Raw genomic sequence first — 12539 nt, forward strand, 5'->3', positions numbered from 1 at the left:
CAGACCTGATTGGAATGATGTGTACACACCACTTCCATCCCCTCTGGATTGTTTTCAAAACAAAGCATCTCAGATTACTAATCTGAACCTTGCACCCAATTATTTAAACATTTTGAAAATAACACCTTTACACATTTCAGGTTGAGATTGCATTCAATTTAACATCACCAATTTAAATTAAACTGTTTATTCTTGAGATTGTTTATATTGTAGTGGGCATTAAAAAAAGAAAAGTCAAGGGGCCTCATTACGAGTAGCCCAGTAAAAACGGCCTCATTACCACCATGCCGGTAAGTGTGGGTCCGTGCTCGCATGAACCCGCTAGTACCGGCTGATTATGAGTGCGCAAGCACGTGCGCACCCCCATGCCGGTAATGGCCATACCGGCATGCCGCTAAAGTCCCTCCAACCCCCTAATAGCGGCATCACGGGACCCTCCGATACCGGCACCGCCTAGGACGAACCCCTAAATACCGACCCGGTAGTACCACCATGCTAATACCGGGCTCGCAAAACCCGACCTGGAAATAACGTCAACGCGTCGGAATGGGAAATTGGCCGGCGGCCATCTTTAAAAACACAATCCATTGCAATCCTCCAAAACCACCAGTCTATTTGTGTTGGAAAACCCGGAGGATGTCAAAAAGCCATCAGGAAGACGACCCCCCGGCAGCAGAAAACAGCGTTTCTCAGACGCAGAGCTAAACATGCTGGCGGACACTCTCGCTACACATGCAGACATAATCAAGGCCAATGACATGAAGCATGCTGCCCAGATGAGGAAAAAGGAAATCTGGCAGGAGGTTGCCCGGAAGGTGTCAGCCGTGGGGACCACCCCACGTACTGTGCGGGACTGCCGCAAGAGGTGGGACGACCTCCGCATGAGGGTGAGAAACATCCTGTCAAGCAACATGAGGGCGGCCATGTCGACAGGCGGGGGTCCCCACTCACCTGCAAAGCTAATGCTCTGGGAGGAGACTGCCAGCACATTCATTGATCATGAGTCAATTGAGGGATTCAGAGAGATGGAGATGGGTGCCGCATCATCCCCAGAAGGAGGTGAGTGACCCTGCACATCCCTGTAGGGGAAACCATGACGTAGCACAAGTGACGTGGAAGTGAGACTATGCAAGGCAATGAATGTCCCTACACCCACATCAACATATCCAAATCAAGATTGCGTGCCAAACCCTGCCACACAGAAATGCATGTTGAGTGCCAATCTCATAACCGACACACGGGCAACATACCACGACCGTGCCCATGTACCCCAACACACAAACCCCATATCAACGGCATGCCACCTGCCATGCATTGATTGCCAATATGCCCCCTCAGAACACCAAGTGCCACACACCTGTAAAACATGGATGCATGGATGGATGAATATTTAACAGCACGATTGTATGTCGCTGGCATGTGACACCATCACTGATGACCTGCATCTCTTCTAACCCCCAGTCACCGATGAGGAAGATGCCAGTCAGGAGAGGAGCGCAAGCGCATCCACATCACGCCATAGGACAAGGGCCACCACCACCCCCCAGCCAGACAAACAGGCCAGACCCACAGGCAGTGTGCCTGACCGGGTGGAAAGCCAGCAAACAACACCTGCTGCCAGTGTGGCCCATACACATCAGGACCAGCAGCACACACTGACAACAGTTGGAGGGGTGTCCCTTCCTGCGCCACTAACCACTGCAGATGTTGTGGATGCCAATGTGGACCCCTATGGTGTCACAGTTTTGTCTACTACACCCACCCCAAGCCTCCTGCCTACCCCCACTCCATATGAAGGCCTACAGCAGTGATGATCCCTGCCTCCATGACTCCGACCTCAGGGATTCGGATGTGTGCCCCTTCGAGGAGGACAGCACCCAGGATGTAGGCCCCATGCATGCACCATCCACTACTCCAGCTACCACCACTCCAGCTCCTACCAACACCTTGGAGGCACGCCTGTCGAGGGTGGAGGCACGACAGGAGTCAATGCTGGATCTCATGCGGCAGTATATTGCCGGTGGGGAGGACACTAGGAGGGCCATTGCTACTGCCATTGCGGGGATCACAACTGCCATTGGGGAGACCACAGCGGCCATCGCTGCGAACACTGCTGCCATGAATGCGTCGGCTGTCCTCATGAGGGACTGTCTGGGGGCAGTAACCCAAGTCCTATCTTCCATCCTTCTCCATATGCAGTGGCCACGCCTTGGAGCAGGCGTGGAACCTGCCTCAGACACATCCACTGCTACAACACCTGCATCCTCAGTCCCCGCAAGCCCTGTGCGAATGACCCGGAGGAGTGCACGGCACTCGGAGATGCCACCCCCGGACAACAAAAAGGCCAGGAAGTAGAGTGTCCAGACAATGGGAGTGGGACACATGGTTGTGGGTGAAGGGAACCATTTCTTGGAGTACATTTGGGGACATTTGGTGTTAGTAGGGTGGGTTAGAGAGTTCACTGGTTTTTTTGGGGGTTTGTATGGTGGGTTAGGGAGTTCACTGGGGTTTGGGGGTGCACATTTTCCCCTGTTTGAAATAAATACACCCGTTGTGTGCCAAAAAATTCAATGGCTGGACTTTGTTCATTTTGTGCATATCCATTTAATGTGTGATGGTGTTCAGTGGCCAACTCCCAACAATCCAAATGTGCATGTCCACATGGAGCCAGTGTGTCACTAACACATGTCTATCATAGTCCCTGTTGTTCAGAAGTATTCATGAATTAGTGCTTGGCGTACAGCATGGCCATCCCGTGCATCACGTACTGGCAGGGGGGCTACTTCACCTCCGTCTCCATCCTCACCCGGGGCATGCATGTCAATGTCTGGTGGCAATGGTACATTTCTCTGGACGCGCATGTTGTGCAGCATGACACAGGCCATGGTGATCTTTGCCACCTTCTCAGGCCTATATAGGAGTGCCCCACCAGACCTGCTTAGGCAGCGGAAACGCGCCTTCAACAGGCCAAAGGTCTGCCCAATCACAACACGGGTACGGGTGTGCACACGATTGTACTCCTCTTCATGGCTGTTCTACGGGTTCCACACAGGGGTAAGTAGCCACGGCCTCAAGGGATATCCTCCATCACCTGCAAGCAAATACAAATAGGTGTGTGTCACTCTGAGCTGCCACCTTCAGGAAGCACAGTCATGATGGCAGCTGTTTGGTGTGGACATGCACATGTCCCTGTACGTATGCAAAATTGTCACCTAGATGAATTCTATACTGTTATGAGGTGTGGTAGTCTGGATGGCGTTCAATAGATGATGCAGGGTGTAATAATGCATGCTGAGGCGGATGTACTGTGGTAGTACGACAATGTTTAGCCTCCCATTCATGCAGTTTATTCTACACTATGCATGGTCACACTAGCCACATTGGCAGAGTTGCCATCCTGTACAGTCATGCATTGCTTGCCATCACCATGGTGGCCTGGTTGTGCCTCTTACTTGTTGTCATTGATATGCATTATTTGTTAAATTTGTGCCAGTGATGTGTCATGTTCCGCTTGGGAGGTTCAGGTCTGGAGTGTTTAGCTCTGCATGCATTCTACAATCACCGACAATTGCCACTCAGGTGGAGTATGCATCCCCCCCCTTTCCCAACCAGGTGGAGTAAGCACCCCCCCCCTTCCCAACCAGGTGGAATTTGCATCCCTACACATCAGTACCCCAAATCACTGCCATGGGCCAGTTGTGCAACTCACCAAGCAGCCAGGCACGTGGTCCAGCATGCCGCTCCATGTGATGGGGTAGCTTGGAGTTGCGCAGTACCATGGCATCATGTGTTGATCCGGGAAATCGGGCACAGCAATGTGTGATGATCTTGCTGGAGTCACATACCATTTGCACATTGATGGAGTGGTATTGCTTGCGATTGCGGTACACCGCCTCTATGGCATGGGGGACTACCAATTCCACATGGGTGCAGTCCAGGGCACCAACACAATTGGGCATGCCTGCCAGTGCATGGAAGCCTACTTTGGTGACGGCTATCTCCTGGGCAGTCCGTGGTAGGGATATGTGGCTGCTTGCGTGCTTCAGGAGGGCATCCAGCACTTGGTTCAACATGCGTGAAAATAGTGGTTGTGAAATGCCATGCAGCTGGCCCACTGTGTGTTGATAGGTGCCTGTGGCCAGGAAGTGGAGCACAGACACCACCTTTTAGTAGCAGGGGGATGGCAGGGCGTATTTCTATGAGGCTGGCAATGTTGTTGTGTATCATGTCCACTATGGTGGTGATGGTGTCCCGGTCCAACCGGTACAAGGTGTGGATCTGCTCAGGCGTTAGGTTGAATGGGCTGGGTCTGGTGCGAGGGATTGGTGGCTGCCTACAAGGCACTGCTGGCTGTGTTGGTGGTAATTGCTGGGCCTGTCTCACCCTCCTTCTCCTCCTGCGTCTCCTCTGTGCTGCCTGTTGTTGCTGCTGTAGTTGTTGTAGTTGGTGGTGTTGCTGTAGTTGTGGCAGTATTGGCATGTCCTCCAGCGCCATGATTACAATGGCTAGTGGTAGCATTTTGGTGTTGGAAGGGGTGTGGTGTGTGGGTGTGCTCATTTTATACTGGCCCAGCCTCCATTGACTCCACCTGTGGGGATTGTGTGCACCTGTGGCAGTTGGCTTGTTTCCCGATTGCTGGGTGGTCCGCGATACCTCTATGGCCGGCATCGTGCAGCCCGTGATTACCGGCTTCGCAATGCCAGTATTTGCATGTCCGCGTGGGTTGGGATGTCCTCCTATTACTGGCATGCCGGTATTTGCTCCCCGATGGGGCGCGTGTACGCGCCCATGCCGCTATTAGAGGCACCGTTATTTAGGGTGGCACTAATAGCGGGTTGCCGGGTCATAATACACTGGAACGGTAATCGATGCCGGTAATCCTTTACCGGCATCGTTTTTCGCTTACCGGCAACCTCGTAATGAGGCCCAAAATTTCCAACTAATAACCTTCAATGTAATAGTCGGCTCATATCTTTCAGTGTTTCAGCCAATATCCCACTCTGCCAACATTGGCTTTGAGCCTTCTTGGCACTGTTTCAAGGTTAGAAAAGTAACAAAGATCACTGTATTAGCAGTATATTAGCAAAACAGCCACATATATAATACTGGATGCTTCTGTTTTGTTCTGTACCAAAAATATTAGAATGTTCTTGTTCTTCAAAAAACAAATAAGAGCCATCAATATAACATACAACTTAAGAATTCTTTAGTGTTGTATACAAGCAGTAATGATAAATCCTATTAGGTATATTTTTCCATGATGAACTACCCAACTTGCATATTTCACTTCAACTTTTGGAATTCTTATTGTTTAATTTTCTACATTTCCAATTATTCTCCTGTTACTTTCTCAACGTAAAATGTGTTGTGTTGGTTTCATCAACCTTCAATCATGTCTTTTTCCTTTAAAAAAAGTTCCTAAAATAGATTAATTTAGTTTTCTTTTCTAATACTATATGGTAAGGGATCTTATATATCTGCTAGATGCTTTTCTACAACGTATTCTTCAAAAACGTAATTCTGTGTTTTGTCAATTCAGATATCAATACCTGTAACAACTTATGATGCAGAGCATTATTTTCCACGTTGATTTTTACGTTTAATTTGTATCCTTGATTTACTTCCATATACATATATCAATAAAGCCTTTCAGCTGCATAAAGAATACACTGATTTTACAATTTGAAATGTTATTACTGTTAAATGAAAGCAAATATTTCAATACTTTATTTTTGTCACAGCATCTGTTCTAGTGCAGTACTGGCCCTACTTGTGGCAGCAGTTCATTTATATTGTGTTGACTAATGATTCATTTTCTCATTTTTTTAATAGTCATTGAGGAAGGTTGGAAAAGATTCAACAGTCCTTCTCATCTGTATAACAGTGTTTCTCTCCTACCTACCCGAGGCTGGGCAGTATTCTAGTTTTTTCCTCTATTTGAAACAGGTGGGTAGTTTCAAAATAGTAAAACATATCAATTTTTATTTTGTCTGTATAACTTTATATTCCTGTTAATTTTGTAACTGTATTTGTGAAAATGCACCTCTGTCATGTATCGTTATTAATCTTGCTTAAACAAATGCATGCTTTGAAAAAGCTGATCTATTTCTAAAATAGCACTTATGTTTTTTAAAAATGTGTGTTTTTCTCTATACATTTGTACCTGTGTTTTTCTCTATACATTTGTACCTGCAGAACGTGTTTCTGTACCTTTTTATCAAAAAGAACCAAGCAGGTATCCTGTATGCTGGTACCCACTTTCACTGAAGACCTTTTACTGCAGGTTCTGGGCACACTTTATTTTATCTTCAGTGGCTTGACAAATTAGTAGCATGCTTTACATGTTGCACAATTGTGTAGTTTGTTTATTCTGGTTGAGAATTTTGGTCGTTGGGAAGTTGTGGTGTGGTGGCACGGCAGACCCCTTTGGCTTGCAAAATGTCTTGCATTTATGTGCACAGTGACACACCCATTCAACTTAACTTGCTGGCTGCTATTGTGAATCTGCTCTCCCTTCATACTCAGGGCCCCTTTGCCAGCTCTGAGCAGTTGCAGTTTGCTTCCATGGCAAATTCATGTAATCCGCTCATTCAGTCGATAGAACGGTCTAAGAACCACACTACACACCTAGAAGAACCTTTGAGCATTTGCTATGGTGTTCACCTGCAGATGATGGTAAGAGGGTATGTTGAGTGGGAGGATGACTTTGTTTTATCTTTGCTTGAGGCAGTGGAGGTTCCTTATATGGCACGATGGCCCTGAGAGCATTCTTTGTTACTAAGTGGAGTATGGACACCGACTTCTGGTTATTGCAAGGATCCTGAGCATTTTCACATACAGTTGAGCAGCAATCACAGAATTCAGAGTCACATGCTCGAAACGGGTACAGGAGTGTGAACTGAGCTGCATTGGTGGGCCATAGGACATGCTAACTATTTGCCAAATTGGTTTGCATCAGCAATAAATCAAATTAAACTAGTAGTATTATTTTTATTTTTTTAATGTTATTTTGTATTTGGTTTAATTCAACCTTTACAAAAAAACAGAAACAATCAACTTTTTCTAAATTTTGTTACACATCATTCATTAAATTCACACTTAAAAGATTTTGTTTAAATTCATTGTTTCCTGAAACATCAAAATCATTGATTTATTTTCATAGACTGGATTGTAAAACCGTGAGTTTAAATTATTCATTCCATAAGCATTCCATGACATTATGCTAATTGATCGAAGGCTAGGGTTGAGACAACCCCTGTTGGAGGGCCATAAAGGTTTTTGATGGCCAATTCTGACCTGCTTTAGTTAGTCCTGAAATTTGAGCTGCTACAGAATCTATTGTAACCAATGCATTCTCAAACAGCTGTAAATCTTTTGTTAAACCAATAGTCAATTGGGCACGATATGCATGCAGCTTATAGCCCAAGGTCATGAAGTAGTGGTAATGTATTCAAACATGGGACTGTCAAACTCTAAATGTGTGAAGGCATAGAAAACAAAACTGAACAGAGCAAAGAATTGTAGAAGGGGGAGATGAGCAGTACTGTACCAAGACCCTGACGTCCTCGGCTTCAAAAAGCTTACTTCCAACTCCACTCGGCTATATTTTGAACATAGCAAACTGGAGAATGGCAACAAAATAAATCCATTTTGATAATAACCCCAGAAGTTAGTATGTTCTCTCTAAAGTCGAGCCTTAAGTGGGGGCCAATTGATGATTGATGCGCTATGATATGGGCATAAATAAATATAGCTTTAATAGATACTCAGAAATGAATGTGGTCGGAAAGAAGGAAATAATCCCAATCTACAAGGGGAGAGGCACTTGGACAATACCATTGCAATCCAAATCCCAAATCTAATTTAAGAAACCCACCTGCGCTTCCTTACAACTTCACCCATACTTCTGACTACTTGGTCACAGTTTACTAATGATGCAGAAAATCCCCAATTGGCCATAGTTTACTTATGATGCAGCAAATCCCCAATTGGCCCATCGGGGATGATCCCTGAAGCATTCCAGCATCACCCCCTCAAAGGCTCCCGCCCACAAAATGATTTCCTTTTGAATTATGAGAGACCTTACATACTCCAGCATCCTGCTCCCACAAATGGCTGGGCATGCCTGCAGCGCAGGCTGGATGGGAAAAAAGCTTCTCGAAAATGAGAATGCGGTCACTTTACATTTGAGATGCTGCCGTTTACGTCGTTATAAATGCCATATCGTATCATATCACATCATATCATATGCGCAAGCATCCCTTAATGCTCCGGTCTGCCCCTAACAGTGCGTCACCAACCACCACCTCTGAGTTAATTATTTTTCACCTTTCAGTTGGCTATGGGAAGAGCTTCTCTGTGCATCTTCCTTTTTGGGGGCATTTTCCTATTTTTGCTGTCTCCCCACGTAGAGATTGAGAAGCAGTACGTCATTATTGGCTGTGGAAAAAGCAAGCTACGGCTGTGAAAGACATTTGTGAACCCTGTGAAACAACATTAACCGTCAACTCACTAGTAAACTAGCAGAAAGAGAAGTAAAACTCTCTTCACATTGAAAATCTCTAATAACTTGTGGCTGTAGTGTAAACCACACCTTTTCCCCTTGATTGTCTGAACATCAGCAATAGTGGGACATATGGGCCGATTCCCATTTTATGGTAATCGTATCAATCCAGTGACTAGTACCATTATTTCCACTTTCAATAACTCCCCAAACTCCTACTTTAGCAGCGAATTAACCTTTTTTTTCCTCTAGGTTTCACAGCAATGAAAAAAGAAATGTGCTAATAGGGCCCTGTAAAAAATTGAAACACTAAATCTCATCTAGGTGTGGCATGACTCGCATGTGTACTTGAGCCTCACTAAATATGAGAATTAATCTCTGTAATCTAAAATACTCCCTTTTATGAACCCAGACTGACCATAATTAATCTCCTCTTTTATTGGTCTAATATTCTGGTACTCTTCTGTCCTGCAGTCTCAATTCATACCAATTTAACAGAATTTCCTGCTCCTTCAGCATCCCAGTCTAGAAAACTGCTCCAAAGCGCAATGCGCCTACAGAATTTGGAGTCTGTTATACAAGCTTCCCACCATGTGTCCACGTACCCCGCTCCCCCATGCAATTGACCCGAGTGGGACAAACAGTCTGGTTTTTCCACCTTGGGTCAGAGAATTTCTCCTCACATATGGGCTTTTTTAATTTTAATTTTAATTTTTTTTATTCTGTTTATTTTTTTAAATAAAATGACAGTCCCTCTTCAAACATTTTGACAGAATGAAAGTGTTTCTCTTGGTGTGCTCACCTTTTGTTTTTATTTAGAAAAAAAAGATTAAAAAAAGAAAAAACTATGTTAATTGTTTTTTGCTTTTTTTCTAACTTTAGGCTTTGAATTCTAGGGTCGCATGGCACATATTACAACCTTCCAAGCATATCTCCCAGGATTCACCCCTTCTCTGCTGATGGCCCAGCAGAGCTCTTGTCGCATGCCTTTTGCCAATCTACCTCCGTTGTAGTCTTGTGCATTTTGTGTGGGAAGCATGCCTTAGTGCCTCAGGAGTTATTTTCAACATATGCAGGTGAAAGGAAGGTGTCCTGTACTAGAGACAGCAGTGTATTTCATCCTCAACTGCTTTGCTTTGGGTGTACATAAAGAGGATTCTGCCTTGGACGTGCTTTAGGTGGCTGGATAATTTGTTGGTACCAAGATGAAAGCTGCATCCCTAATGTATAGTTGTGCCCAATTATCAGCAGAGAGCACTTGGGCCCATCAAAACCTCCCCACCACAAGAACGGAAGTCTCAGCCATGGGGCAAAGTTACTGTCTTTTATTAGCAAACAAAATGACAGGGATCACATCAGAAAAACAAGTATCCTCCAGAGCTCTCGCCTTCTAAGCATGCGTCACCTGGTTTTATCCCAGTGTAATGTCACAAATCCGGGTTTCACCCCAGAAGCCTATCACACATTTCCATTGGTCAGTTTGGGTATGATACATATAGAAGATATATAGGTTAGTTCTACAATTGGACAGCCATTTGTATTGGCTCCTACTAGGACCTCCTCTACTAGTATCAATCTACAATGTTGCAGGGTCGCAGAGAGACTGTTGGCCCTTGCAACAAATGATATCCCCACATAAAAGGTGAATCTGGATTCAGAAGAATGTGTCCTCTCATCCCTGGGACCCTGGACGGTTACCAGACTAAGTGTACCTTTTCAAGGCAATGGGAATGAACATGGAGGTGCAAAGTGTTCCCCAATGTTGCCATCTCTGATACCTAAGCCTGGGAGAGTGCATTCAGTTAGCAGCTCGTGGGCAACACTTGTAGCTTATTTCCCCTCTGGTTCGATGGGAACAGTGCTCTTAGTCTACCTTTTTGTAATTGTTTATTTGTACACCGCTTATACACAAGTGAGCCTTGGTTGAATGGGCATTGTCGTCTAGCCATCAGAGAAGCCACATACTCGTACATTTCATTTCCAAACACATAGGAGGTTGCATTTGCATCTGTCAATGCCCTAGTGGAATGAGGCAGTGGTGCATGCGCCATCCTGTTTCCATCTCATGGGGCGTTAAGTGGTGGTCGGTCCCGGGCTGATTGCACAGTGTGAACAGAGCTAAGGGCAAACGGTGAAGCCATCCCTTTTTTAAAGTGGCTTTTATTTTTTTCTTTGAGCAGGCCATTGAGGCGCTCACACAATCCATTTGCTTGCGGGTGATAGGCACAGGAGAATTTGTACTGTATCCCCAGTAGGGTTGTGATGTGCTCAAAAGTCCCATTAAGGCCCATTGTCTGCCCCCCCCCCATCATGGGAATACCTCTCTCATGAGGAATTTTGCAGCCCTGGTGGCATCGGGGTGTGAACAGGGACCAGCTTCGATCCATCGTGAGAACGGGCAAACAGCCACTATCATGTAGCGGTAGCCCTGGTACGCTTGGATCATATCGATAGTCGTGGTAGAGATGTTGGAAATTGGCTGGGGTATGGCGCCCCACACTACACGTAAAGTATGTCCTGCAATGAACTTTTTACAGGTGACACCATTTTCCATGAACGCGGATATATGCTCCGCCATATTAGGACAGAACCAATCTTCTCCAGTGTGAGCAGCAGTTACCTCTTTACCCATATGAATAGAATATGTCATGACCCTTGCTCCTGGCCCTCACTGGCAAGTCAGCCTTCCAATTAGGCCCAGGTCAAAGGCTTTAAAACCTCATCCAAGACTCTCTTCGAGTCAGTCTTGGCGTCTTTAGCGCCAGGCTCATAACCATCATGAAGACCAACATTAGAATGGGACTATTTACTTGGGACTATTTAACTTGGGGTGGGGGGGTTGTAACGCTCACCTGATTCCCGTAGAGGCGCCGGTCTTGACTGGGCGTATACCGTATCTGCAAAGGTGATGTGTAACACACGGCTGGCTCTTTGGGCTGGACCTCTGTGCACTGTATGTCTGACTTGAAGGGTAAGATGTCTGCAGATAGAAAATATGGGATTGAGGAACTGGGTTATTGAATGTCTCTCTCTTCTTCCCTTTCTCTTCTCCTGTAGAACCCCAAAGGTTAACGCTCTCACCTTAGGTAAGTGAACGCCGTGCTCTCCATCTGCCTCGGGGCAGGGTGCTGTAACCAGTTTCTTCACTGGATAAGGGGAGCAGGCCTCTTGACTTCAGAGGACTGCTGTCCGTCGTTTACTGCACAAACGGTAAGTTTCGAGTAATTCTAATGTCTTTAAAGTCTTTAGTAATGATGTTTCTTGTTTTGCAGGGTTCCGGCGATGGCGGATGACGGGCTGAAGTGAGTTGAAGATGGAGCCCGTGTGATGAATAGAAGCGCCTGGAAGCACGTAAGTAAGCGCTTGTTGCCTGCTTCACGATGCGCTCTAACTGTCTTTTTATTTTGCAGGTACAAGTTCGGAGCGGCTGCAGGGTGCCGGAATACCCACTGGGTTAGATGTGGAAAGGAGTAATGGCACGTGAGTATTAAAGTTCCCCAATGTCTTTAAACGCACCTTGTTTTGTCTTTCAGATGCGGGATGCAGCGCCGAAGGCCTCCGGAGCGTGCGAAGAGTTGGTAAGCTTTTGTCTTTCAGATGCCGGAATGCAGTGTGAAGACCTCCGGAGCGCACGAAGAGTAGGTAAGCCTTTGTCTTTCAAATGCCAGAATGCAGCGCGAGGCGTTGGTGACAGCCGATGGACCAGGTAAGTGAAGAGCTGTCACTGAAGACCGTAATGCTAACCTGTTCTTTCTTGTCTTTATAGGTGTTGCTGAAGACTGGATTCAGGATCGTAAGCCTTTTTCCTTAGGCCCAGGATCAGATGCAGAAGACACGATGAGCGTTCTGCTGCAGAGGATGCAGAATAACGCAAAGCAAGATTCATCCATCGGGTGTGGTTTAAATAGCCTCCTGTAGTGCTTAGGTGTCTCCTTCCACAGCCACGCCTAGGTAAGAAAAGAGTTCCTGCTTTCCAGAAGAGTTCCAGTGTTCTGAATCTAGGGAGTGGCTCCTGCCCCACCCAACAGGAAAAGTA

At 46.0% G+C, this 12539-nt stretch overlaps 1 protein-coding gene across 1 annotated transcript in view; it reads left to right on the forward strand.

Annotated features, from left to right (window-relative positions):
• The window catches only part of LOC138510183 (hippocampus abundant transcript-like protein 1), a 1300033-nt gene that overhangs the window by 747156 nt on the left and 540338 nt on the right, over positions 1-12539 (forward strand). Inside the window, exon 7 of the mRNA XM_069625669.1 lies at positions 5833-5946. Coding sequence (XP_069481770.1) covers positions 5833-5946 — 114 coding nt within the window. The remainder of the gene's footprint in view (positions 1-5832; positions 5947-12539) is intronic.

Source organism: Ambystoma mexicanum, chromosome 6p (assembly GCF_040938575.1).
Source record: "Ambystoma mexicanum isolate Mex_15411 chromosome 6p, UKY_AmexF1_1, whole genome shotgun sequence".
NCBI classification, from domain to species: Eukaryota; Metazoa; Chordata; class Amphibia; order Caudata; family Ambystomatidae; genus Ambystoma; species Ambystoma mexicanum.